This window comes from Eurytemora carolleeae, unplaced genomic scaffold (assembly GCF_000591075.1).
Source record: "Eurytemora carolleeae unplaced genomic scaffold, Eaff_2.0 scaffold25, whole genome shotgun sequence".
Classification (NCBI taxonomy): domain Eukaryota; kingdom Metazoa; phylum Arthropoda; class Copepoda; order Calanoida; family Temoridae; genus Eurytemora; species Eurytemora carolleeae.
Window position 1 is genome coordinate 41,158 of NW_019396037.1, and position 27,817 is coordinate 68,974.

A 27,817-nucleotide genomic window follows, 5' to 3' on the forward strand; every position below is an offset into this window, starting at 1 on the left:
TAGTCATAATTTTTATTTAAATTGCGTTAATTTACGTATGCCATTCAGTACAACTTGCACATTTAAACTTTGTCTAGTCAAATTCCTACCTCAGTTTTATTTGCATTGATTAATTTGTTTCATTAAGTACAATATGCAGTATACATTGTTGATACTATAGTACGCATTTAGTGTTATCACGCATAAACAAAGTGATAAATCAGCAACAATCCAGAGGATAAAATGCCATGCGTACGACAGAGATGGTGCTGTTTGCACCTTTTCTCAAGACCTCTAAATTTATACCTGCCTGCATATCTATATATATATTATCTTTGACCCGGCCTAATCCTAGGCCTATTTGACCGACCTCACTGGCTTAGTCCACCGTGCTGTGGGCGGTAATGTAAACACAAGACCGATGTCGAAGCTTGAAAAGGGATCCATCTTTCATATATAAAATCAATGAAATATTCTGGTCAAAGGAAACTATTATGTGAATTATCAAAATTATCAAAATTTAATGGTTTTAACCTCCTCGGATATTGAACGAACACTGATGCATCTATTCTTGTTTACAAATTCTGCCTTGAGAGAACTGGTTTCAAAGATGATCTTCTATGGACTACAATTCTACAATTCTTATTCAATATTTATGTATGGACATGGTGTGTATTCACCATCGATCACTAAAGTATAAAACTATTCCGTATAAAAAAGTTTTGAACTTTTACTATGTAACTGGATAAATTAGTTTTTCTTATACTTGCGCATATAATCAAAACTTGATGAGCTACTATAAGGGCACAAAGTCACATCAGTAATGTTGTATAAACTTCTGCTTAGTTTAGGCGGTCAAAAATTACAATTTTAATTGATTTAATTTAATTAATCTTGTTTTTTTTGGAAGTTTTAACTATATATTTTATTGTTCTTTTTGTTTTATTTGATATATACATTTTTTTACTTACTATTACGGGGAATTACCACAAAGGATGAGACTTTAAATCCTAAAACCTAAAACTCTTAAAAGACGCACGTGGATTTAACGGTTCTGTCAATATTTCAGAAAATTGTGACTTTCGATCACAATTTGACCCCTTTTACATAATTTTAGAGCATTTTATCATAAATATTTTTTTGTTGGCATATTCATATGAATTAAAAAGTATAAAATAAACAAATCTGTAAGTATAAAGACTGTTGAGGTATAGACAAAAACATATTTGATTTAAATAAAAGAAACCGAATGCTTCTCTCTCTCGTTAGTTCAGAGTGGACGATCTGCAGATTGAATGTGGTCCTGTAAAAAGGTCTTAAAGGTCCATACATAATGATTTAGCACAAATATAAAAGATAAGTTTATAAAGGGGAGGTTTGACTTTGACCCCCCCACCCCACGATTCAATCCTGTCGCGCCCGTATACCTCCGAATCCGATTATGATAAATCTATTCCTTAGATTTAAAGATTGGCGCCATAATGTTGAATTGATTATTTTACATCTAAATATGTTTGTATATACAAGAACTGTATATATACATGTATTGTATATATACAGTAAACAGGCCTCAGTTGGGCCTTAAAGCAGTATTATATACAGCACATCAGTACGCAATACCCATACAGGGGGCGGGAGGGGGGACTTTATAAACCTTTTATAAAAATCCATCATTTTATTTTTCATCAATTTAATTTAATTATTTTTCAAATAAGTCTTCTGTAAGTGTGTAAATATTCCCCTGATAAAAGCCCTGGCGACAGCCCAAAAATGTTGTGTAGACGAAACATGTAGAGAACTGAAACAGTCCAGGGGAACGTAATTTCTACAAATATTATTTCCCGCCAAAATTTTAAAAAAATTGCGCCAAAATTTGAATCCAAGCAAAATAAATAAATTTGACAAAAATAAATAAAAATCCCCTGTGAGACTTTATACCTGTGCAGTTATGTGTTGTGTGTCTGTAGTGTGCAGTGTGTGTTTGTCAACACGCAGTTTCAGTAAGACTAAGGCCGTGCAATGCAAACAAGCCACTATGTGTGCTTAATAAGCTCAAGGCAGTATACTGTAATAAATCTAGTGAAAAACCATACATTATACAGTGTGCTTTAAAATACAGAAAAATGGATTTCAGAAAAAATTGTGTTCCTGAATGCCTTAATGAACATATATTATATTAGATTATCTCCAAGCTTTAACGCAAAAACCTAGTATTTTCTGCAAAAATAACTGAATCTTTTTAAATTTTCTGTCTAGTCCCTTTAATCGCCATTTAGAGCTATAAACGTTCTTGTATGATGTGGGACACCCTGTATATCTGATAATTACAGATGTTTATTGTCTATTATTATTAACGATATATAAATCATATTCTTAAATATTATTGACTTAAAATAAATGCACGAATAATGATAATAAAAAATAAATTTAAAAACATTAAAAATAAATCTAGCAATGGTTAAGAAGTTACAAAGTTTGCTGCTCACATAGATTCAGCCTCCTTATAAAAAGTCTCATCAATTTTTAAGACTGGGCTGACTTTGAAGTGTCGCAACGCCCTAAGCTTAGATTTTACCGCTCTAACTCACTTATGCTTTTTTGTAGCCCTTTACATGTACATTTTAGCACTATAAAGCACTTCTTGTTAGATTTGGTTTTTTAGAAGTAAATGGCAAAATTCTCAACGATTTTTGTTTGAGAGCGTGAGACCATTAAATCGCAGTGGCTACACTTACATCTTTTAGGCCTGCAGAACGCAGATACAGATAGATTCGCATTTTTGCCTACTTTGATCTGATAGATAGATAGATAGATAGATAGATAGATAGATAGATAGATAGATAGATAGATAGATAGATAGATAGATGGATGGATAGATAGATAGATAGATAGATAGATAGATAGATAGATAGATAGATAGATAGATAGATAGATAGATAGATAGATAGATAGATAGATAGATAGATAGAAAGATAGACAGAATTCTTTAAATATCTAAAGAAAATAGGCTCAAAACATATTATTTTAAAATACAATTATTTTTTTTACAATTTTCTGTATTTTCTAAAGTTATAGTGGAATCTTTTAGTTGCGAGAATTTAAAGTGAAATATTACTTTTTGCAGTTGCGCAAAATAGAAGTTTTTGATTGTTATTTCGTTAAGCAAACAAAACCAAAAGTATGCAAACAATTTGAAGACATATGGGCCTAGGCAATACAAATATTTTTAGCTTTAAGAAACAAAAGAACTGGACAATAAGTCCACTGTTTAGATTTTGAGGGATTAAAAAATTTATGAAAATTAATTTGAAATTTGATTGTTACATTTTTCTAAATCCTTATCAAGTGATAATACAATTGTTTAGAAGAGTTTAAAAATTCTCGTGAAAACCTTTAGTAATGTTTTATCTCGTTTCTAATTTTATATTTAGTTTCCAAATTAAAGAGATTTAACAAATTTTCCTATTTCAATAATAAGAGAGAAGCAAGGATTGTGTATATACTTTCTAGTATGTAAAATCAAAACATAGAGAAGCTGGTCACAAATTTGTTTTTGTTCTATATTTCCATACTATGAATATTTGTGAATATGTTTATACAGAAGGAACATTGTAGTGTGTTGACATATTCATGACATAGTTTATAATACTCAATTCAAATATTCACGAAGTTCATGTATTCTTGTAAGAAGGGTTTCCAACGTTATTGGATTTTACTTGCGAGTAATTTAATTCCGCGCATCGGAATTCCAATTACTCAAACATTTTTACGACAAATTAAAGTAAAGTTTACGTTAGATTCAATTTTTACATAATTACGATCATAACGCCTCTTTTATAAGAACCAATTTTTTTTTTGATTTTTAGTATGTAACCAAATAAATGAATTGAGTCTTTGCCACAAACTCTGATTTTCAAATTACTATGCAGTATGTATGCATTAGATATTTCAAACTGTGAATTCTGTCAGATAAATTAAGTTTGAAATATCAAAATTTGCAACGTCAGGTGGCAAAGATATAGGGTTAAGCAAATTAGAGTTTGTAAAAAAGACTCTCGTTTTTGCGTAAAATGAAAACCAGCGAAGCTGCTATAAGGTCACAGAGTCGCATACATTTCACCTTCTCCCTCTGTCAATACTAGACATGCTTTTTTGTTATATCAATCTATCATTTCGAATTTTAGAATATACTTGTTGTTGTAAATGATGAACAGACTGCTAAGCATATCACACAAATATTTTAATCCATAACGTTCTGTTCGTAAATTTAAACGAGATGTTCTAAATTTAAAAATGATTTGAGTTGGGTCACACTGTATTTTAAGTTCTCCAAAAATGACTAAGCACAAGAGAGAGTTGTAAAATGTATGAATTAAACCTTTTATTAACTATAAACTAAATATAATTATACAGAGGTAGAATCTTTTGCGTTTGATCTCGATATCCAATGTGACGATTTTGAAATTTGAGGGATAAGTGCTTGATTAGTCTTTCGACCAAGAAGTATCTAAAAGAAATATTTTTTTTATAAATAATGGATTACACCGCTTGATCTTGAGATTCAAAACTTAAAAGTTTAGACCTCTAAAGTCATTTACTCTGCTAGGATAAGAACAGGAATAATTATAAACCAGGAAGAGAAGGATTTCATGTTGTAAACGTATAATTTTCAAAACACTAGCGTCCTAGTGCTTCAGAGTGTACCAAAAACAATATGTACAATATGCTGTACAATATGTACAATATGTTGTACAATATGTACAATATGTACAATATGCTGTACAATATGTACAATATGTACAATATGTACAATATGTACTTAGTTTTCCTACCTTTAGTCTGCTTTTTAATAGCGTCAAAATTGACGAGGATGTAGTTTAGCCAGCTTTTAATTTGTCAAATAAATGAAAATTGTCTAAATATCCATCTAAATATAAAAGAAAGGAACGGCGGAAAACCTTTTTTGATCAATTGTCGGAGATTTTAAATTCAAAAAGTCGTCTTTTAATTCTCATATTTATTAAAACACCCTGTATAATTGGTTACAAATGCTGAATACCTGGTATCCAGGAAACAAGGTTTAAAGAAATAAAATAACAATTATGTAAAGTCAAGGATTAGTAACACACAATATATAAGATTTCTATCAGTCGTGAATTTTACTTTAGTTTGACGTGAAACGTTTCAAATCAATTCTAATTCAATTTCATGCTCTGAACATGCAGAATAATTTTACTCCATTTTTTGGGGGATTTTTTCGATAAAGGTAGTCGTTTCCATCGTTAAAAATAATCAAAATGACAGGAGGGGGGGGGGGGGTAAATTANTATTGTTTGAATATATATATATATATATATATACATCTATGTAATGTTCTCTGGACCTTTTAATATCGTTACTCGAGTCTAATAGCTTCTTTTTCCGGGGCTCACTGTGAGATAATTAGTATAAAGTGAACTTAATTCACTCAACGAGTTTTAAACTAAAATTAGAGGTTTAATGAGTTTGTAAGTAAGTGAGTTAATAACTGACTAATTGAGTGTGTGACTTAAAACAGTTAATTAGATAAAAGAAAGGAAGAAAATAAGTGACTCAATGATTATGTGTTTAAGGTAATTTATATATATAAAGTTGTTATATTTGTTTTTCTGCTTTTAGTTTGTCCGATCATAACTCAGAAACCCCTGGACCGATTTGCCATAAATCTTGATTGGGGAACTCGGGAGAGCCACGGGAATGTTCTTAGTTTGGTTTTGAGATTCTAAGTTGAGTGGTTCGGCTTAAAATAACGAACTTTTTCACTAAATGTCAAGGAACAATTTCTAAAGCCGCTCCATTTAAAAATCTAAAACCTTTAAGCAAAAATAATGGCGTTGCCCCCGTTATTCTTCCCTTTGAAAAGGTGTGGGTTATCTTTATAAACCTACTTCAAAATGAAATTTATTTCTCAATTGTGAACTGTGCCTGTCGCGGTATAAAATAAAAGTTTAAAATATTTGATGTTGCGATCAGACTAAGATCTTGTTCCGCTTGATGAACATGAACAATATTTTGAACATTTATGAGTTTATTGAACCTTCTTAAGCTTTAAAAAATCAGTCAGACATGTTTGCACTTACTTAATTAAATAAGTGTAATGCCCGATTTACAACGGTACCCTTTTCTAAAAAAGAATAACTATGTACATTTTTGTCATGTTTTTGCTTTATGAATACACAGGTTGATTTTTAAAAGAAAACCCTAACACTAAATATACGAGATGGCTACAAGGTAGAAGTGAGTTTGATAATGTAAAACTAAAGGCCAAGGGTGTGCGACCAGGACTAGAAAATATACAGACAATTTTAGTAGCTCTCTGGATCTACTAAGATAATAAAGAAACAAAACATTTTAGAATGTCATTTATTTTAATTGCATTTCTTTGAATAAGAGAAGTTTGTTGTTGGAACTACGTTAAAATGTCATGGCATTCAAATTTACAGTTTCTTCAGGTCATTTAAGCATTATTTCTATTTTAGCAATATATTGACCAACGTTGTATAATAAGGTTGGTTACTCTTGATAGTCGATGGGATCCAATGTACGGAAAATGTCGTCTTCTAGATAGAAAAATAGCAATATAATATGACGTCACTCTCGCCTCTATAATCAGTGACGCCATGTGAGGTTTTTTTCTAACTTAGGAGATGACATTTTCCTTACGTTGGAGCGCATCAAGAGTAATCAACCTTATTATACAACCTTGATATGGATACTGTACACTGTGGCCAATCTTTAACATGACAATGTAATTACAGCCACGAATAACCATGCATATTCACCATTATAATATATACGGTAATAAAAAGAATAATGTAAAGAAAACCTTATATGAATTAAAGGTCTGTTCCCTGTTTTGTATTTTGTAAATTGTAAACATAGCAGACGAAAATCTTACGGATTACAACCTTCTCAGTAGGTATTACTACACTAAATCAAATAAGTGTTTTAAAAGACGAATTCGTCACTAAAATTCTCTTGTTTATTGGGACACCCTGTATGATCGGAAAATTTTGATCTATCTATCTATTAATTACAAAAGATAATAACTTGTTTATTTTCTAGTAGTTTTCTACCAGCGTATTCAAACTAATTCAAAAAACTTGATCAACAGGTTTGCGCATTTTTCAAAATGAATCCATTTACATCTTGAGTTATATAATTACCACACATCATTAAACTTAAATGAGTGAGAAAAATCTGTAACATTTGTCGGAATATCATTTGCTAGACATTGAAACTGGGCACACTGTCCAAAAAGTTTATTTTTTTATCATTTTAAAGTCAAAATCGAAAAGTAAGTGTCTTCAAAAACATTCCCCATCAAAATATTGTTTCATGAAAGGAAGTGAGTCCTTGCCAATGTTAAAAGCCCTATATCCTTACAGCCTGATGGGGTTAAGGTCTATGACGACTGCAAAGATTGATGGATTAGAAAACCAGAGTTTGTGACAAAGACTCAATTCTTTTGTACGTAATACGTATGTTATGTAAAAGATTTCAGTCTCCCGATCCACTGAGTCCTTACATATTGAGCAAGTTGTAAAGTAACTGAACACTTGCAACAAACCAAAATTTCTTAATCCCTATATCTTTATAACCTGATGGTGTATTTAATATCTTGAATTTAACCATTAGATCTGGCAGTGATTATTTCAATATTTCTTTAAAAAATAAAACTAATAAAAATGTTTTTCAGATTTTAGATTTTTAAAATGTTTGTTTTTTGGAGACGAAAACCTGGATTTTTAATCTCTGTTCTTGGGATATTTCTGTTAGCATTCAGGAACTTCAATTGGACATCTTAATCTTTAACATTAGAGAAAAAAATAAGATTTGATTTATTTTAGCGCTCACGTTTATTTGAAATTTTCATTTTTATTGCGAATTTTTGTAAGGATTTTTGATCATTTGCATCCTTATTTCACTCTAAGCTACTGTAAATTGTAAATTAATTAAAATCTTGAATATGTTAAATACGACATCTTTGTTTTTATTAATTATATTTCGATAAGAAATTCGTTTGAAAAATTAATATAAACTCCTAATGCCAGATTTCACATAAATTTTGACCTGTTTTTACGTTTATGAGCTTCTGACACAATTGTAATAACTTTAGCTGTTTATAAAGCTCACTTTTTTCTGTGTAAATTGTTTTTATTTTATTTTCTGTTTAAATTTGCGCATTTTCAGAACAGTAAATGTTGACATTACTTTCTGGGCAACATTTGGGGTCATGTAAGTTGGCCCACAGACAGACAGACAGACAGATATACAGATATACACACAAGCCACAATTTTATAGAAGATGATCAATTATTTTAATAAATAGTTCTGTTGTAAACTGCCTGGAGAAGGTTAATATAACCGAGACGGCAACAAAAGTAAGTAACAAAATATTAAAAACATAAATGGCATTTGCTCATAAAATATTTTGTATTTCTTGACGATTTAATTGACTGTAAGCGTAAATTCAAGAGACCCTCCAAACAAGCTTTGTCTGATCAATTATGAATAAGAAGATATCAATGTTTATATTTTTAAAACTGAATGTCAGAATAAACAATTTTAATTCGAAATTTTCCCAAATTAGGAATGTTATTTTTATTTAATCACACTGTATTTTAAACTCTCATCTCACAGGGACTATTAGAGTACGGTTTGGTTTAATAACTTTCTTAGAATATCAACAATATCTTCCACTTTATTAATCAGATAAAGGTTTAAAGGATACCATAATGAATCGAGAATTTGCATAAAGAGTCACTTTTAAATTACTATGACAGTTCCTTTAACTTTATATTAACTAGCTTGGGAACCCAGCGAAAGGTTACTTAAAGTTACTTCCGCCGTTTACCCGCACTTGAACGATTTTAAGAAGAAACTAAATTTTCGCGTTTAAAGTTGATCCACTCAACTAAGAATCTTAAAACCAAGCTGAGAGTATTCCCGTCGGCCTCCAAAGTTCCCCTTTTAAAATTTGTGGCAAAATGGTCCAAGGGTTCCGGAGTTATGATCGGACAAACAAACAGACTGAAAACAATGATTAAAATTTTATATATAAAATTTATAGATGATTGTTAAATGGTGAAAAATATGCACTTTGAAATATAATATAAAATATTTTTATAAATGAAATTAAATTTCTAGTCATATGAAGAAGAAGAAGAAGGAAAACTATTACCCTTCAGGTTAGTCAGTCAGTCAGTCAGTCAGCCAGTCAGTCAGTCAGTCAGACAATTATTTGGCTAACTAAAGATGTGGAGAATGCACGAAAAGAATTTAAATTCCTTAGTTTGTTTTGACAAGGAAAACTACATTTAATCTCTTCCCCCCCTCTCCTCCCACGTTTTTTACTCCATGTCTATCCCCCCCATCCTTCATTTTATTCCTTTATGTCTGACCTCCTCCCCAATTTGGCTCTTCTCATCCTTTTTAAAATCTCATTTTCCTTATTTAGAATAAACGTTCTTCAAAACTCTTTGAGTTTAAAATGAAAACGAAGTTAAGTGCTGTAAACTTACAAAGAGATGTAATAGGCTATAAAGTTAGTTTGCAAATGGGCACGTCACGTCATTTGGGACAAAGAACACAGAGGGTCCCACCAGATATGAAAATTAATACAGAAACTATCGTCTTTAATCTTTGAAATATTTTGCGGCATTCATCGGAAACCTATTTCAACAGTTTAATTCTTGAATCCTTGATAGCTAAGATACAGCGTTTACGCGGACCGCCTGCCCGCTAGCCCGGACTGAAATTACTAATTTGACAAAGAAGTAACTTACGATTTCTTTACTTTTTGAAACACTAAGCTTAAATTGCACCCCGCGACCAGCGATACGGCTGGCAAGCACATTTTTGGAACTACGTTAGACAATTTTCTAGAAAAGTTGGAAGTCGTGCATCTTTTTTAGATTCACTTTGACATCGCACAAATATCAAAAATCAAAGACGACCTTTAATACCTCTCTTGAGTGTCACGTTTGGTGGGATCCCCTGTAAAGAGACAATTTGAATTACAGTTTATATAAGAATTTTATGGAAAATTCTCTTTATTTTTTGCAATTCTAGAACTTTTCTTGAGACCTGGGAAATTGTTGTTATCTGCATTGCTTTTGTTGTTTTAGGTAAGTTATTGTTTTTTATTCATCATCAAAAATATTTTTGATTTCATATATTTTTAACAAACAATTATTGATAAAGATTCATGTATTTAAAGTTTTTGTTCTTATTTCATACTGAATTCAAATATTATTCAGATAAATCACAATCACGGATTTTATCAAACATTCGCGCGAAGCATGAATTTACAAAAATGTTGAATCTAGAAAAAGTTTCACATACACCTCTACCTTTTAACTTTTCTATCTAGTTAACATTTTAAGAAAAGAAAATTAGATTCGAAAAGAATTTTCTTAGATTTATCTGTCTTAAACAACTTTTTGCTATTTTGTATCGTTATTTCTAAGTTGTTTTGAATCACAGTGATCTATTTATTTAGTTTTCCTGATAGCGCTTCCCGTGATATACTGCTGTACATACGGCTGTGTTGTACCTCAGTGCTGCAGGTATAATTCAACTATGTACAATAATAAATATTCTGAAAACTTCTCAAATTTGGAATCGGAAATGTTACAGGGTTAGAGAAAATGTCTACAATTTTTCTAAAATTTTGAGGATTGTTATAAAAGATTATTCTCCGGAAAATCTGATATGATGTTTAAAAAAGTCTAATACAAATTTCATAAAAATGTGAACAATTCTTGTAAGAAATTCTGGTTTTAGATTGAGAAAAATTATGTTTCACAAAAAAGTTCCACCCTTTTTCAAAATATTTCTCTTTATGACCCCTTTCTAAAAATAATTTTTCTTCCAGGCGACGAAATGAGGACTATTCTCCTATCCAGCAGCATAGAGACAGGAAGATCGGAGAAATATGGAAACAAAATCCTAACAGAAATTATACAAACTTCATAAAAAAAACTACGTTTCCCTTAATAAAAGAATCATTTTTTTAATCCCACGTGATTGTACCTGAAACTAAATAATGAAAAACGTGAGGCATGAAATCTAGTATGGAATCTGAATGGAATCTGAATTGTAAAAGTATTTTTAGTCACTAAAGCAAATTTTATCACAAATTGAAAAACTTAACATTAGCCACAAACAAAGTTTTTGTATCATCAATATATCTTTCCAACCTGATGTTGTAAACCTTCAATATTTCAATCATGGACTATTTGATCAGATTTTATACAAGGTTGCATACAAACCTGTTTTCAACCTGATGTTGTAAACCTTTAATATTTCAATCATGGTCTATTTGATCAGATTTTATACAGGGTTGCATACAAAGGATGAGACTATAAACTCTTACAATATGATGATCCTATTATGTTAACAGAAGGGATTTATGAATGTTAGGAATAAATTCCTTACAGTCGTCTCTGAAGTCTAATATTTTGTGTGTAACCCTGCAGTTTGAAATATTACGGCTTTACATTATCAAGTCGTGAACTTGCGAAGGTAAAGGGAATAGAAATTAGAATTTGTGGAGAGTATTCGGTTTCTTTAACTTTTAAACAAAAAAATAATTGTTTACAAAATCTAAAAAAATTGTTAAAATATAAATCTACTTGAGAACACAAATATATATATATATATATATATATAAATATCCGAAATAAAGTTTAAGATCTATTATTTCAGTTTGTTTTGAAGAGACGGATAGAAGAAGTGTGTATACATGTCAATAGAAAGTAATTGTGCTTAAAAATTGTAATCTGTAATAAAAAGATAGTGGGTGCGATTTCAAGTTATAAGTACTGGGTCTTGTCCGATTCACACTTGAAGGGATTGTTTTTGTTAAGTAACAATCGAGGAAAGGAATTTAGTCTTTTCTAATCCTTATACCTTTGCATCATTATGGTGTACACCTTAGATATTTCAACCTTAGACTATTTACAGCAAGCACTACTGTACAAGCATGTCAGACCAATTTCCACAAATCTACAAAAATAGAACTTGAACAATGTATTGATCTATAAAATTACATACAATATAAACACTACACAATACACATGAAGAAACAGAATGAGTAATACTTTTAAGAATTAAGGAAATCCATATTTTATCGAACATTTCAGCTTCCAAATTTTAAATTTATACTTTTTATATTATAAAATCTTATTGTTTCTAAATTCTTAACAAAGCTATTATAAATCTATAAAATATTTAATTAGAAAAAGAACTACAAAAATATGCATTTCTACCAATCTATAATTTTTTAAATAATCATGAAAAATGCGTTAAAACTAACAAGCCCCGCTACTTTTACTCAAAGACAAATTGAAAGTTACAGATATTACAGAAATATCAAAACCTTACAATATTAACAAATGTTACAATATTCAAATAAATATAATATATTATAGCGGGGAATCCTAAGGAAGAAAATAGAACCATTAAACATGGTGAATAAAAAACATAACAATTCTGTTTAGGTAAAGGTAGAAACGGTACAGAGTAAACATGAATATTGAACAATAAGTTTATACTATTTTTGCTACCCACACAAAAACTGTAAACATTTATAAATGTTAAATTTATAGTTGTACACTGTGTTTACATACAATTTTAAACTGGTTTTTCAAAATATTTCTTATCCACAGGTTTGACCATAAAATGTAGAAGTGATGCACAGCTGACCAGCCCAGCCATTGTGTACATAGTGTTGTTGTACAAGAAGGGACTAAAACAAGTTAAATATTATCTTTAAATTAAATAACACAAGTATTACTTGGGATTTTGCTAGGCTATATTTGTAATTAATTTCGCAACACAACTTGTGGAATTCCTGCTCTGAGAGCTCAGTACTAGAACTTTTACTATAACCTAATTAGAAATTTCTCTTGCGTGTTTTTTTGCAAAAAGTTCGGATTTTTTTGCGAAACAGATTAAAGCGAAATTTCGCAAAAAAGCAAATATTTTCGCATTTTTTTCTCGAGCGAACGAAATGCGAAAAAATACGAAATTTTCGGCGAAAATATTGTTTGGCGAAAAATGCGAAGTTTTAGCAAATCTATTTTCCCTTTTCGCTGGAAACCCTTTTTAAGACACGAAACAATTTGAACAGCAATAAAATGGAAAAATAATCTATGTTTTATGTGTTAGCTAAAGCTGGCCAAACGGCTGGACCAAATTGGCCAACATTTTTTGAGGAAACCCACATTTTTCTTTAAAATTCGAAATTTTTAAAAATTTTTTCAAATTCTAAGGGCATCGCCGGGCACTTAGCTAGATATGTACTCGTAAGCTCTGACGAAATACATTAATGTTAAGTTTTAATAACAAAGAATTAACAAACCTTGGATCAATTGTTTCAGGAGGAAGGATTGACATTAGTTTAGAAATAGTCAAAGTTTTTGTTTGAATTAAGGAATCAGCAGAATCTACTCCAACTCCAAACTTTTCAAGGAAAACTTCAGGATCTACCTTACTCAACAGGTCTACAATATTTTGCAATAAAAAAAACTAGTTTTTGATTATTTCATAAAATTTTTTAATTTTTGTCATAAATGTCTGTTTCTAAATTTTTATAGTCAGACCCAAGACAAAATAAAGATGTAAAATCTTTGTAAATAAAACAAAAATTTAAAAGTTTTTGCAGGCTTACAGAATTGACATTATTTTTATTTCCTAGAATAAATATTTAATTGTTGTTACTTGTTTTGGTTTGTTTAAAAAAAAACTAAAAAAAACTAAAGACAAAGTTTTATTTTATTGAATAAAAAATGTGAAAACGATCTTAACACTTTTTCGTGTTGTTTTTTTGCCCGGTTTTATTAAATATTTTGTGACAAAGTAAAAAATTAAACATTAGGAATAAACAATTTTAAACACATTTTTTTTTAACACTATGCCAAATTTTAACCCTGAAAAAAAATATTTTCAGAAACCGAACCAACCTTATGCAAACCACTACCTGCAATAGCTTGTGTTTCTGCAATCCTCCTGAGGTTGAGAAGCAGTGTAGGACCGACAACGGTAGCTACTGCACCGAATGTGAGGAAGCGACCATGAATGGCTCCGATATATTTAGAACCGAAAAGATCCGCCTCGTAAGCTGGGAGTACAGAGAATACTCCGCCCATAACAGACAAGGCGAGTACAGTACTGCAGCAGAATCCACCCAGATAGTAGGGAGCATACGGTCCTGCACAGTGTATAGTGAGAGAGTACAGTGTACAGTGTACAGTGAACGTGTACAGTGTTCATGTACAGTGTAAAGTCTACAGTGTACAATGTAAATGTACAATGTACAGTGTAGAGTGTACAGAGTAAAAAAGACAGAAATTGGAACTTCAATTCCTTTAAACTTTAGAATAATCAGAGAAAGAAAGAAATCTAAAATAAAAACAAAAAGAATACAGGCCTTGGCAACGTCTCTAAAAATGCTTACACAGACTTAACTAACGTAATTTCAAGTAAGTGTCTATTTATAGAGTGGCATGTCAGATAAACAAAGGTATTCTTAATTAACCTAAGTTTTATCAAGCATGACTAAGATGCCCATTTTTTTTGTATTTTAAAACTAATTATTTTAAACTGTGGGTTCTCTACAAAAGTGACATGATAATTTCTTGCTTCAGAAACATCAAACAGAATAAAATATGAACCAAGCATGCCCCTTTATTTTAAATGGAGGGAAACTTGCAATTACAATGAAAGTCCCCTGAAAGGGGGAAACTTAAAGGGAGTGATCGCGAAAAATGAAAGGGGGTATAGGCTTACGGCCCCAAAAAAATTCTCCTTACAGACGCAACAGATAGAAGTAAGATTAGAAGCGATCAAAAGCGCTTATTTTTTGCCGTAAGCCTATACCTCCTTTAATTTTTTTGCGAAAACATCCTTTAAGGTGTAGTAAGGATGAGTGGTAAAGGGGGATATTTCCCCCTCTGCATAGTAACCTCTAGTGTGGTAATTGGTAAAGGGGGGTGTTGCCCTCTCCAAATAATAAGCTTTAGTGTGATTACTGGGGAAGGTGGGGGTGTCCCTGCCCCCTTAGGATAGTAACCTGTTGGATCTAGTACACAATTATTGATGAGGAACGGTGAGAGTGCAAATATAGGAATAGCAAGGAACGTTAAACCCTGGAACGTGTTCCATCTTCCAACTCTGTCGGATACAGCAGCCCAGCCTATTCTAAAATTGTTGTTCATTTGAATTTTATCTAAAAGTCTTTTTATTTTTATTTTTTCACTTGAATGTTTATCTCGAAAATTGATGCGGTAATGTCCAGAAAATTGATACGGTATGTCCAATTGGTCTATTTATGTTTTTCTTTCTAAAAAAAAATTTCGTAGTTTTTTACAAACAACAAGTTTGCCTTGAAAATGTTTTATTATTGGCAATTCAGAAAAATTTAATCAAGAGCTGACAGATTGAATTTTGGAGGGAATACCCTTCCCCTCCCTTCCCCTTCCCTTCAATTTGGAATTAAAGAACTTTAATTTTTGAAGATTAAGATATTTTCTGTCTTAGTAAAGGTAAAAAACTTTTAAAGCATACAAACTTAAAATGGATTAAAATCTAAATGTTTTTTGTTCCTCATTAAAATCCATAGAATTTTAGAAAATTTCTGCCAAATAAATGAATTAAATTGTTGTTCACCTTCCTCCAAGGTTTCCTGCTGCTAAGGCCATCAAGTATGCTGAAGCAAACCCAGGCGTCACAAGATTAGGCATTGACCCTAAACAAGGAATTACATCTTTACCCCTTTCCTGTTTTTTAGTTTTTTTGGTAAAATATAGGTTGGAGAGGGGGGGGGCCGTTCTTGACACCACAATAGTCCAACTTGTCTTAGGTGAGCCCATTAAAATGTATACCTTGGACTTTTAATGATTTTGGTGCTAGGGTGGTTTTGAAAAACATTGCTGTTTTAGAATTTTCATAGTTATCAAGTTGGAAAATTAAGGCAGTTTGACCGCTATATGGTGTAAAGTGTTTACTGTTTATGCTAAAGAAAAAAAGGGTTTAAAGTAAAAAATTTCAAAATTATTTAAAATTTTTTTTTGCACTTTTTTCATAGTTTATTCAAAACTTCAATTCTAAGAAATATTTGCACAATGTTGATCAAACTGAATATCTTCAATTTAATTTTTGTTTGACAGAGCTAAAAAATAAAATGAAATTTTGCCTAAACTCTAAAAATATAAATAAATCTTTTTAATTATTGGACTAAAAAATGGAAAAAGATGAAATATGAAAAAAATAATTATAAAGCAGTTATCACTGTTTGTCTCTTTGTATGTCCGATTGAGTGGGTGGACTATTGTACCAAAAAACTTATGTTCGAGGCAAAGTATAGTATTGTATAGTAAAGTATAGTAAAGGATAGTAGTATACATCAAAGTTGAGATGACTTTATTGTATAATAATTGAATTAGAACAAAAAAATACATTTTCCCGTATTTTCTGAGTTCATGGAGGTCAAAATGAAGGTCAATGACCTTCGATTTCTAATTTTTTTCGTGATCTTTGTAGTTCTGACGTTATTTCAAGACTACAATTTCAGGTTCTAATTACTAATCTAAGCACATTATACTATGAAAAAATAAGTTTAACCTGCGAAAACATTCTGGATCATAGGTTTAGCTACAGACATCAATCCCATACCACCTAAACAGTATTAATAAACAGGGTGTCCCAATAAACATGGGAATTAATAAGAGACGACTTGAAAATCGTCTTAAAAAATAAAATCATAAATTAGAAAAAAGTTTCCTCTAAAATATTGTTGTTGTTGAAAATACCTGTAGCCAGGAGAGAAGCTGTAGAGAAGAGTAACCAGAACTGTGGAGTCCTCAGTAGATTATCCACAGGTACATTTATACCAGACCCTAGATATACCAGATTATAGTGGTCTAATGATACCACACTCTAGATATACCAGATTATATAATTATCCAGATTATATATATTTGATTAACATACTTATTACAGGCCCGTAATCAGGAATTTTACAAGGACTGTGCAAAGAGGAGCGGTGTAAGTAAAAAATGAGCCTGGTCCTATCTGCAAAGGAGTGTTTCCCCCCTAAAAAGTAGTTTTTCTTTTATCTACAGCTTCTTGATAACAGATTATAGAAATGTGAATTATAAAAGTGTTTGGCAAGTCTTGCCGCAACCCCCATGAAGGCCTGAGGACGGGGGACTAATGATAGTCTTCAGGAGACTACTCGTAACTCAGGACTACAGAGAAACATGCAGAACTATACAGAATTGGGGAGAGGGGACATGTAGACAGCAAGTCAAAGGACAGGGAGAGGACAAAACAAATATTCTTGCACTTCTTGCCCTCCCCCCCTCTGTCTAAAATCTTGTGTACGCGCCTGTTTGTTATCAATGTCTAACCTGCTGTAGCTGGAGGAGTGTATCCCTTGGGTAGAAATCCATCAGCTGGTTTCTTGATCAACAATGCTGAAGTTAGTATTGTGGAAGTGTAGAGGGCACCTATATAATATGTCATAGATAAAGAAAACCTTACATTATGGCAGTGAAAGGTTTCGTGAATATAGAAAACAAAATCTCCCATTTTCCTCCAGAACCTGTAAACATTGTGTTTTATCCTTGATAAAGCTCTAATTCCAAGGAATTTCTAACTGATAATTATGGTTGAACAAAAACAATTGAAAAGAACGATCTTTGTAAACCATATCTTCACATCTGTTACTTTACTGTTGTTATACAATTAAGTGACCCTCCATTTAACTCTGGGCCCTGTAAAAGAAGCACTGTGTTGTTAGTTTAAACAAACAATAAAACCCCAAAACGAACAACATAACAGTTAAAACGAACAATAAAACAGTTAAAATGAACAAAATACCACCTAAAACGAACAATAAAACAGTTAAAACGAACAATAAAACAGTTAAAATGAACAAAATACCACCTAAAACGAACAATAAAACAGTTAAAATGAACAATATACCACCTAAAACGAACAATAAAACAGTTAAAATGAACAATATACCACCTAAAACGAACAATAAAACAGTTAAAACGAACAAAAAAAACAGTTAAAATGAACAATATACCCCTAAAACGAACAATAAAACAGTTAAAACGAACCAAAAAACAGTTAAAACGAACAGTAAAACAGTTAAAACGAACAATAAAACAGTTAGAATTAACAGGATTTGAAACGGTCGGTAGAGGTGATTCCATTTATCAAAACTGGTTAAAACTACAAAATATATACCTAGAATAGCTAGACTTGTAGCTACACCTGTACTTCCAGATCCAACAAGATAGAACCCTTCCGAAAGCCCCTGTACAGTGTTAAGTGTACAAGTACAGGTACAGTGTGTATACAGGGTTACCAACAAAGAGCAAGACTTCAAGAGACGACTGTACATGAATTAAACTGTCCGTTTCCATATAATTAGGATTCTCTTGCAACTATGTTTTCTTGCTTTCTGCCAGATCATTAAATAAACAATTTAAAGACCACATTCAAGGTAGAAGACTTAATTTAAACTTGGGAAACTCATATTTTAACAGCTATTAGTCGTCTTTACAGTCGTATTCTTTATGGGTAACTCTGTATCATATCTTATTTATGATGTGATCTAACTGCAAGCACGTTGATGAAAACGAAGTTAGAAGAAGAGCTCTTTACAATTTTTTTCTTTTTTTTTGTAATAGAGTTAGATAGTTTATGAGAATATAAAATTATCAATATACTTCAGAAAAATTTTAAAAATTTCCAGTTTCTCGATGTAAAACAAATGCATGTCTAAACTAAGATTTATAAAAATGCTTAAAATATGTACATACACATATGTCAAAAGATTGGGATTCGTTGAAAATAAATAGTAGAGAAGCTCATTGAAATGATAAATGTTTTTTATCCTCTTTATTATTTTTTGCTTTTAATTTAATAAATTCTAAATTTAAAACAAATTTTACATAAATCAAAATATTTACTTTCCTGGCAATTATTTATATCACCCAGTTTTATTAAAAAAATTTATAATAATGTCAGCATTTTTTAAACTACTTAAGTGTTTAACCTGGTAAGGAAGTTTTACTAGGTCGTTGGTTGTTGCAAAGACGACCTCCTAGATCAATAATTTCATTATTATATAGTCATTATAAAACAATATATTCCTTGTATTATGTGGCGTGAGTTCTTTAATTTTTGGATTCTTTGCTATAGGCAATTTATTACTAACGTAAAGCTCCATATTTTTCTTAAACCTCTGAACGCTTTTAAATTGAAAAAAAAAAACATACCAACAAACAAACAGAAACAGACATGTCAAACTTACATAGAAATAAAAAAGAAATAATATTTGTTTCGGTCGATTCTAAGGTTTCGTAGTAGTCTGCGATTATACCAATACAACAAAGACGACTTTTTATTAATTATGCTTTGATCCCTAACAAGCCTTTTTTAAATTACAAGTTTACAAGTATCAAAGAGAAACTGTCCATTGATAACTTTTCTTGGTTCAAATGTTTAAGTGTTTTTGCTGTTTGAAAGCTTGGTAGAAATCCAAAATTAAGTTAGAAAATAATCTTCATTGTAACGATATATTCTACCTGTATCGATATATTCTACCTGAATCGATATATTCTACCTGTATCAATATATTCTACCTGTATCGATATATTCTACCTGTATCGATATATTCTACCTGTATCGATATATTCTACCTGTATCGATATATTCTACCTGCAGGTTATCTCCAATCTTTGTGAATTGTCGACCTCCCTACAGATGATGCTATCAATTAATCATTCAATAAAAAATATAAAAAATGCGTAAACAATTGATTACAATTAGATCTACTGACTAGAATGACTAGAGTCCCAGGCGGCGTTGCCCAGATTTATATTATTATTAATTATATATATCTCAAAACTTTCAAATTTTTTCTCTGCCTCCCTCGACAAATTTCAGGCAATTAGGTCAATCCGTAAGACCAGCTATAATGACAAAATATAAATGAACGAGTGAAGAGCTTCATAATACAGATTGAAAAAACGTGATTGCTTTATAATTATTGCTTAATACATAATATGCGAAATACTGACAGAACAATTCAATTAATTAATAATTTCTAAACAAAATGGCAAATGATTTCCGCTCCTCTAAACAAATAATTTCGTGTAAGCCTATTGTAAATGTCGTCTTTTCTGTCCTGACAATCGAAAGACCATAGACACATTAAAATGAGGTTTGACCAGATTATGCAGGAATAGTTTTGATAAAAGTTCAATTTGATAGTAGCATTCCTCAACCACCACATCGATGCTAAAAAATAAAAATTTAACTTCAGTCATCGTCGTCATATAAATCAATACATTGCAAACCACTTTCCATTTCAATTTTGATTTCTACAAAGCTTTCAGTTTTGATACACATAAACATGGAAACAAAGAGAAGCTGTCAGTAAACATCTTTTCTTTGTTAACTTGTAAACTTCTAATTTGAAAAAATTGTTAGAAATCCAAACTTGAATAGAAAGTCGTCTTTGTTTTATTCACATAAATGCCAACCACAATATTACTCAGGGTTAGCTACAACAATGAGACTGTAAAGACGACCAAAAGTCTGACAAACAGACGATCCAAAAGTTAAGGTTAAAGTCTTCTGCTGTAAATATAGTCTTTTATTGGATTCTTAAATTTTTGGAACAGAGAAAAAAGCAAGTTTACAGTTGAAGGAAATCATGAATATAAGAAAATGAAATTAATAATTTCGTCTCATCTATTGTGGTTAACCCTGTATGTTGTTGTATAAAAGTGATGCAAGTTTTTAAAATAATTATTTAACTAATAATAATCACAAATCTTGAATTGAACCTAATGAAATAATAAAACAAGTTAATTAAATAATCTATGTATCTTATAAAGAGAATACCTGTTTCCGAGATAGACGGGAAGCTTTGCGAATTTTTCACAAAGAGTATTTACAGCTGGAGTAAAGAACAGCGCACCAGACCCAAACCCTCCAATCACTTAACGTAACTATTTACATATCTATATGCGATAAAATATTAATCTCTGTATATTTGTTTGTCCGACTTTAACTCATGAACCCCTTGAACCGATTTGAATCAAATTTTGATTCAGGAACCCTAGGAATTGTTAGGGGCTTGGCTAAACAAAAGTTAAGTAGGTTGGTGAAAGTTTAGTTTCCATGCAAATCTAGGTTCTCAAGCAAGTGCATTGTATTTTAACCGGCCAAAACTGGACTTGCTCATCAGTATTTCTGATTCAATTCAACTTCCTTGATTTATGATTTATTTCTCTACAAGGAAGTTTAGCGTATGTAGTACATAAAGTACATAAAGTACATTGTTTAGCATTCTTATAAAAGAAAGGAAACGTTCATGTTTCTAACTCATTTGACAGTATTTTTAAAGTTTCAGGTCAAACTAAAGTAAATAGACAAAATTTCTTTTCTCATATTTGAAAAATCAAAACTATAAGAGAAGTACGATGGCGTCATGTATTGTCAGTAATAATGCATCAAGACCTGTTCACAGTGCACAGGTTTAGTTCTGTTTAGTTCACAGTGCACAGGTTTAGTTCTGTTTAGTTCACAGTGCACAGGTTTAGTTCTAGTTCACAGTGCACAGGTTTAGTTCACAGTGCACAGGTTTAGTTCTGTTTAGTTCACAGTGCACAGGTTTAGTTCTGTTTAGTTCACAGTGCACAGGTTTAGTTCTGTTTAGTTCACAGTGCAGGGGTATAGTTCTGTTTAGTTTACAGTGCAGGGGTTTAGTTCTGTTTAGTTCACAGTACAGGGGTTTAGTTCTGTTTAGTTCACAGTGCAGGGGTTTAGTTCTGTTTAGTTCACAGTGCACAGGTTTAGTTATGTTTAGTTCACAGTGCAGGGGTATAGTTCTGTATAGTTTACAGTGCACGGGTTTAGTTCTGTTTAGTTCACAGTGCAGGGGTTTAGTTCTGTTTAGTTCACAGTGCAGGGGTTTAGTTCTGTTTAGTTCACAGTGCACAGGTTTAGTTCTGTTTAGTTCACAGTGCAGGGGTATAGTTCTGTTTAGTTCACAGTGCAGGGGTTTAGTTCTGTTTAGTTCACAGTGCAGGGGTTTAGTTCTGATTAGTTCACAGTGCACAGGTTTAGTTCTGTTTAGTTCACAGTGCAGGGGTATAGTTCTGTTTATTTTACAGTGCACGGGTTCGCCCTTAACCGACTAGCTTTTAATAATTTAAAAGTAAATTAGTACGATTTTAAAAAATGTATAAATATTGTTAACAATATTTAATAGAATTCAATATATGTTTTTACGGATTTGTTTTTTTTGTAATTTTAAAGTATATTTTTACCTAATCCACTAGCTACCCCCTTCTTGTCAGGAAACCAGTTTATCAAAGCCTGAAGGAACACAAATTAAAGGAAATATGATCATTAGACACATCTTTAATTACTGACAATACCTTTTAAAATGTCATCTAAAAAATATCTATTTGTTTCTTTTTGTTTTCTGACGTTTTCTTGTGCATATCATGGTAAAAAAAGAAACAAAAAAGTAAAATCTATTTTTCTAAACAATGCTATTAAGTTCTTTAAAAAATGGGAGTGTAAAACTATTTTTTTAAGAGGGTTACGGCAAAGAAAAAAAAGAGATCTTTTATTTAGAAAAGAGCAATCCATAAGATTTAAAACCAATCCTTAATTTTTTCCCCACTAATAGAATTTCGTGCAAATACTTAGTAAAAACTTTCTGTCGTCTAAAATTGATTAAAATTTTTTTTTTAGAAAAGAGCAATAGATAAGATTTAATTAACCCAACAATAATTTTTCCCTACAAATTGAATTTCGTGCAAATTCTTATTAAAAACTTGTTGTCGCCTTAAATTAATTAAAAAATTTCTTTGTAGGATAAGTATTTTGTTTGTGCAGGATAACACATAAGGAAGAGAGCATAAAAAATGCTTGTTATAAATCAATCAAGACGGTTTCTTCACAAATTTTGTAGTTTTGGATTAAAATTTTTACGTTTAGTTTAGTTTAACCTGAATGGGTGGTGTATATGCAAACCCGTATCCTAGTCCTGATAATCCTGCTCCAGCATATAACAGACCTTACAAAGCATTAGTTTAGTTTAGTTAAAAGTGACGCAAATATTATGAAAGTAAATAATAAGAAAATACTGAAAGTTTCCTTAAATAATTTTTTATTCTTGTTCTTGTTCTTGTTACAGCAGAGCTAATCAGAGTAATATGATAAAAATATTATCATTTATTTATTTTCTAAATAGATATTGTTAAAATGGACTTTGAAACTTTTAAGAAATGATTAGAAATGTACTTGGGAACCCAGCGTTACCAAGGTTAGTAATAGTTAATCCCACCGTTTACCCGCACTTGAAAACACTTGATTAATTTTTACCGGTACATTTTTTTCGCTATTAAAGTCGACCTACTCAATTTAGAATCTATACATCAAGCTGCATAAGAACGTTTCCGTGGTTCTTCCAAGTTCTCCAATCAAAATTTGAGAGAAATCGGTTCAGGGGTTCCTAAGTTATGATCTGACAAACAAACAGACAGACAAACAAACAGAGATTACAACTTTGTATATATACAGATGTGCCATAAACTCTTTAGTGATTTAATATTTATTAAAATATTACAAATTACAAAGAAATTGAGTTTTGCCACAAACTCTGTTTTTCTAAGCGAACCAAATGTGGGAGACCATAGGATCTGTGAAATCTGTTGGATCAAGTAATTTAGGTTTGAAATATCAAAGGTGTAAAGCATCAAGTTGTATAGAGATTAGAAAATTTGAATGTGTTTCTGACAAAAACCTCATTCGTTGTTCCTGATTGGGTGCTACTCTACCTATACTGTGAATATGTACTCCAGCTGCAGCCATCATGAACCCGGAACCAAAACATAGCCCGCCAGTCAACATTGCAGCTCGCACACCAACCTATAAAAGTAACCAAATAAATGATATGTACAGTATTAAAAAAGATACCTGAAATTTATGTTAAAAGCTTACACTCTAAATTTCGAAATAAAAATTTGACAGTAAATGTTAGATGGCCGAATCAGCCAAAAAAAACACTTTTTGACAGCAAAATTTTGATGGCTGCCAAGTTTTTTTTTAAAATCTTAGTGATTAATCGTCACTTATTTATCAGCCATGTTGTTTTCTCGGAATTAAAGGTGTTGTGCACTGAAAATATAAAAAGACTCACTTTCATTTGCCATTTTCCAACAAGTGCTGCTGAAATGCCACCGAAAGCCATCATTATTGACATAGGATACGTACTCAGATCCATACTCCAATCCGTAGCAGCAGATACAACCATTCTGAAGTGATAAAAATCATTTTCATCATTGTCATCATTGTCATCATTGTCATCATTGTCATCATTGTCATCATTGTCATCATTGTCATCATTATCATCATTGTCATGATAATGATGAGTTACCCGTGTTCTCTAGCTAGTGCAGCTGATACAGCTGACCAACCATACGGGGCTCCCAAACTAATCATCAGCTCAATTCAGTTCTTGACTAAAAAAATTAGCAGATCTCTTTACCTTATAAAATTTATTTTTTGCTAATTAGATATTAATTAGCATTTAAAATCAATGATTATTTATTATGTCTTAACAAAAATTATGAGGATTTCCTTTTTTACACGTGAAATTTTACTATTTTCAATTGTGGTTCCTCTACTAAAGTTATAATTTTATATTTGAATCGGTGATTTAGGGCCGGTTTGAACCGGGATGAATTTCTGGCAAAAACTTGCATAATTTCATGATTCACATATAAAAAAAGCGTTTTTCGTTCTAAAATTAAAAAAAACTATTGAAAATAAAAAAGGAAATGATTTCCTGATGTGTGTAAGAACGGCTGGTGCAAACATGGTCCATCTGTTAGTGTTAGGTCCACCAATATTGGACTTGGGACCAAATAGTTTACCAAACATTCCACTGTCAGGATCCTAAATATATAATTAGGAAATATTTGGTACTAATATTAGTTTGTTATCCGACTGTAAATTAATCTGCAAAAATATATATTTGAAGTTTAGAAAGTTAAAAATAAAACAAGAATAAAGCTGCATTTTTGAAAATATTGTCTTTTTTGGGTCTTGGCGAATTTTTAAAAAATGATATATAAATTTGGCTTGTCTGTCTGTCTGTCTGTTTGTTTGTCTGTTTGTATCCAATAAACGTCAAAACGGCTGAACCGATCGGGCCCAAATTTTTTGTGGGACATCTAGGGACTCCAGGAAGGTTTATGAACCATCAAAATTTCAAATATTTGTCTCCATCAAAATTCGATCGTCATTAAATTTTTAAAAATTTTGAAAATCCGCGAAATTTTTTGTGAAAATCCGCGAATTATTTTTGTTTTGTTTTACGATGTACACAAAGAGAACATGTTCACAATTAATTTAGGAGATAGGCTAGAAAGAAGGGCGCGAGGCACCTTGAATTTCTAGTATGTTAAATATATTCTTCTATTCGAATGACGCTTTGAGAAAAATATTTATTTTAAACAAACTAAAATAAATTCAGTTTAATCATGTTAATTGTAAAGAAATAAATATAAAAAAATAAGATTTCAACTTTTAATTGTGGCTCGATCTGTGAGCATCTTCGCTTTAGTTTTCAAAATTTTACAAAATCAAAAAACTTCTTGACACCCTGGTGTGCCCCGATTGATTTAGTCGTTTTGACGTTTATTGGAAACAAACGGACAGACACCCAAACAAAGTATATATTTAGATTGTCACGTTATTATTTCCACCATTACATTATACAAATTTCTATTTTTGACATGGACTGAATATTAAATTTCTGAAATCTTGTATTCGAGAATATCTTAAAGACTTTATTTCATGACATATTTAATTCCGAAATATCACTTTTCAGAGTTTAATACTTAAACAGATTTAGTCCCTATTTTTCGAACAACTTTAAATTGCATGTTAATTGTATATACGTATACTGAACTATTTTTGTACACAAAGTTCAAGAAATATGTACGCTAGAAATATGTGTCCGATTCGTGAGACATTTTCTAGCTAAGATTTAGTTGCAAACCGCAGCTAGAAACTGTTTAACGAATCGGATAATGTACGCTAGAGATTTTCATAGTTTTCAACTAGATCAAAGATAGTCCAATAAAAGAAGATAATGCATTTGGAATTTATTTATATGACGTCATTGGCTGCAGTTTTGGTTTTGAAATCAAACATACAACATTAAAACTGTAATTTTCAGATAAATGGTCTCTGAGAGAAATAGTGTACTGTATGGTCTCTGGGAGGAATAGTGTACTGCATAGTCTCTGAGAGGAATAGTGTACTGCATGGTCTCTGTAGTGTACTGCATGGTCTCTGGGAGGAATAGTGTACTGCATGGTCTCTGGGAGGAATAGTGTAATGCATGGTCTCTGAGAGGAAAAGTGTACTGCATGGTCTCTGGGAGGAATAGTGTACTGCATGGTCTCTGGGAGGAATAGTGTACTGCATGGTCTCTGGGAGGAATAGTGTACTGCAGGTCTCTGAGAGGAATAGTGTACTGCATGGTCTCTGAGAGGAATAGTGTACTGCATGGTTTCTAAGAGGAATAGTGTACTGCATGGTCTCAGGGTGGAATAGTGTACTGCATGGTCTCTGGGAGGAATAGTGTACTGCATGGTCTCTGGGAGGAATAGTGTACTGCATGGTCTCTGGGAGGAAGTGTACTGCAGGTCTTTGTGAGGAATAGTGTACTGCATGGTCTCTGAGAGGAAAATAAACAAACACAGTTGGAATCGATAAACGGTAACACCCAGTAAAGTCACACTCAAAAATGTATTCGGGAAAAAGTCCTAATTTCTGGCACTAAAAACGTAATGCGGAAAAAAATTATATATGCATATTCCACCTACCTTAGTTTTGCTGGAGCAAGCTCTGATACCAATATTTTCCAACCCATTTTTTATGACTTTTTGATAAACAAATCTATTTTTGTGGAGGTTGCAGCATGGGCTTTGCATGCGTAATAACGCTAGAGCCATTGCAGACAACGATGTTTTTGGTTTTCTCAGCACATTGTTACTTTCTGAATTAAAAAGTATATTTTAGCAGATTTTTAGTTTGACATTCGTGGATTTCATAGAAAACATCTTAATGGGTTATTCAAAAAACCTTGGTTGTAATATATATAAACAAAAAATTTAAAAACATAATAATTTGAAATCAAATTGCGGACATGACATTCAATATTTTGTATTCTTATTGAATTTTAATGAAGAATATGTTATTGTTTACAAATATTAAAGTTCACAGCTGACACCGGACTAACTATCCAATAAATATTATATAACTAGAATCCACTGGAGGGGAATCTATTGGTTCAGTCTGCTGAGAAAGAAGAGAAGAAAGGGGGAAAGAGTGCTTTCTAGAAAGCTTAAAGATGAAAACTGAATTCGCAGATTTTTTAATCGAGTCAGCAAATAGTTCAGAGGTTCAAAACCCTAGGTGTGCAACTATAGATGTTTTAAAGGGGGGTTGTTGAGGGGTTAGGGGGATTGCAGAATTAATCTTTAGGGAGGTGGGGATAAACCGGGGCCCTTCATATGAAGATTTAGGTGACCCTATAATTCAAATATATAAACAGGGTGTCCCAAAAAACATGGGGAATACAGTGACGAATTCGTTATCGTCTTTGTTCTGAATTAGCGTTGTAATACCATAATTTCAAAAGCCATAATATTATTATGCCTGCTAGAGATTATTTCAT

General features: G+C 31.5%; 2 protein-coding genes across 3 annotated transcripts; one reads left to right on the forward strand and one right to left on the reverse strand.

Moving 5' to 3' along the window:
- The first annotated feature begins 7,721 nt into the window (after positions 1 to 7,721).
- On the forward strand, positions 7,722 to 11,039 carry LOC111699070 (uncharacterized). Its single transcript, XM_023469631.1, has 6 exons — positions 7,722 to 7,804; positions 8,351 to 8,402; positions 9,169 to 9,209; positions 10,093 to 10,148; positions 10,523 to 10,589; positions 10,898 to 11,039. Exons 1-6 carry the CDS (start codon positions 7,734 to 7,736, stop codon positions 11,037 to 11,039), a joined length of 429 nt encoding a protein of 142 aa, XP_023325399.1. The 5' UTR covers positions 7,722 to 7,733.
- Positions 11,040 to 12,175: 1,136 nt separating this feature from the next.
- On the reverse strand, positions 12,176 to 27,147 carry LOC111699239 (oxalate:formate antiporter). Of its 2 annotated transcripts, XM_023469853.1 has the most exons (20): positions 26,964 to 27,147; positions 24,914 to 25,023; positions 24,503 to 24,559; positions 24,266 to 24,380; positions 23,904 to 23,994; positions 23,073 to 23,140; positions 22,383 to 22,431; positions 20,953 to 21,049; positions 20,325 to 20,343; positions 19,762 to 19,800; positions 19,097 to 19,144; positions 18,283 to 18,352; positions 17,436 to 17,534; positions 16,836 to 16,922; positions 16,648 to 16,701; positions 15,694 to 15,772; positions 15,098 to 15,225; positions 14,006 to 14,236; positions 13,388 to 13,529; positions 12,176 to 12,772 (listed from the first exon to the last, which is right to left on the reverse strand). In XM_023469853.1, exons 1-20 carry the CDS (start codon positions 27,090 to 27,092, stop codon positions 12,658 to 12,660), a joined length of 1,827 nt encoding a protein of 608 aa, XP_023325621.1. In that variant the 5' UTR covers positions 27,093 to 27,147; the 3' UTR covers positions 12,176 to 12,657. The 2 variants fall into 2 exon arrangements, with proteins under 2 accessions (XP_023325621.1, XP_023325629.1); XM_023469861.1 differs by lacking the exon at positions 26,964 to 27,147 and having other exon boundaries at positions 24,503 to 24,587; positions 24,914 to 24,998.
- Positions 27,148 to 27,817: the final 670 nt, after the last annotated feature.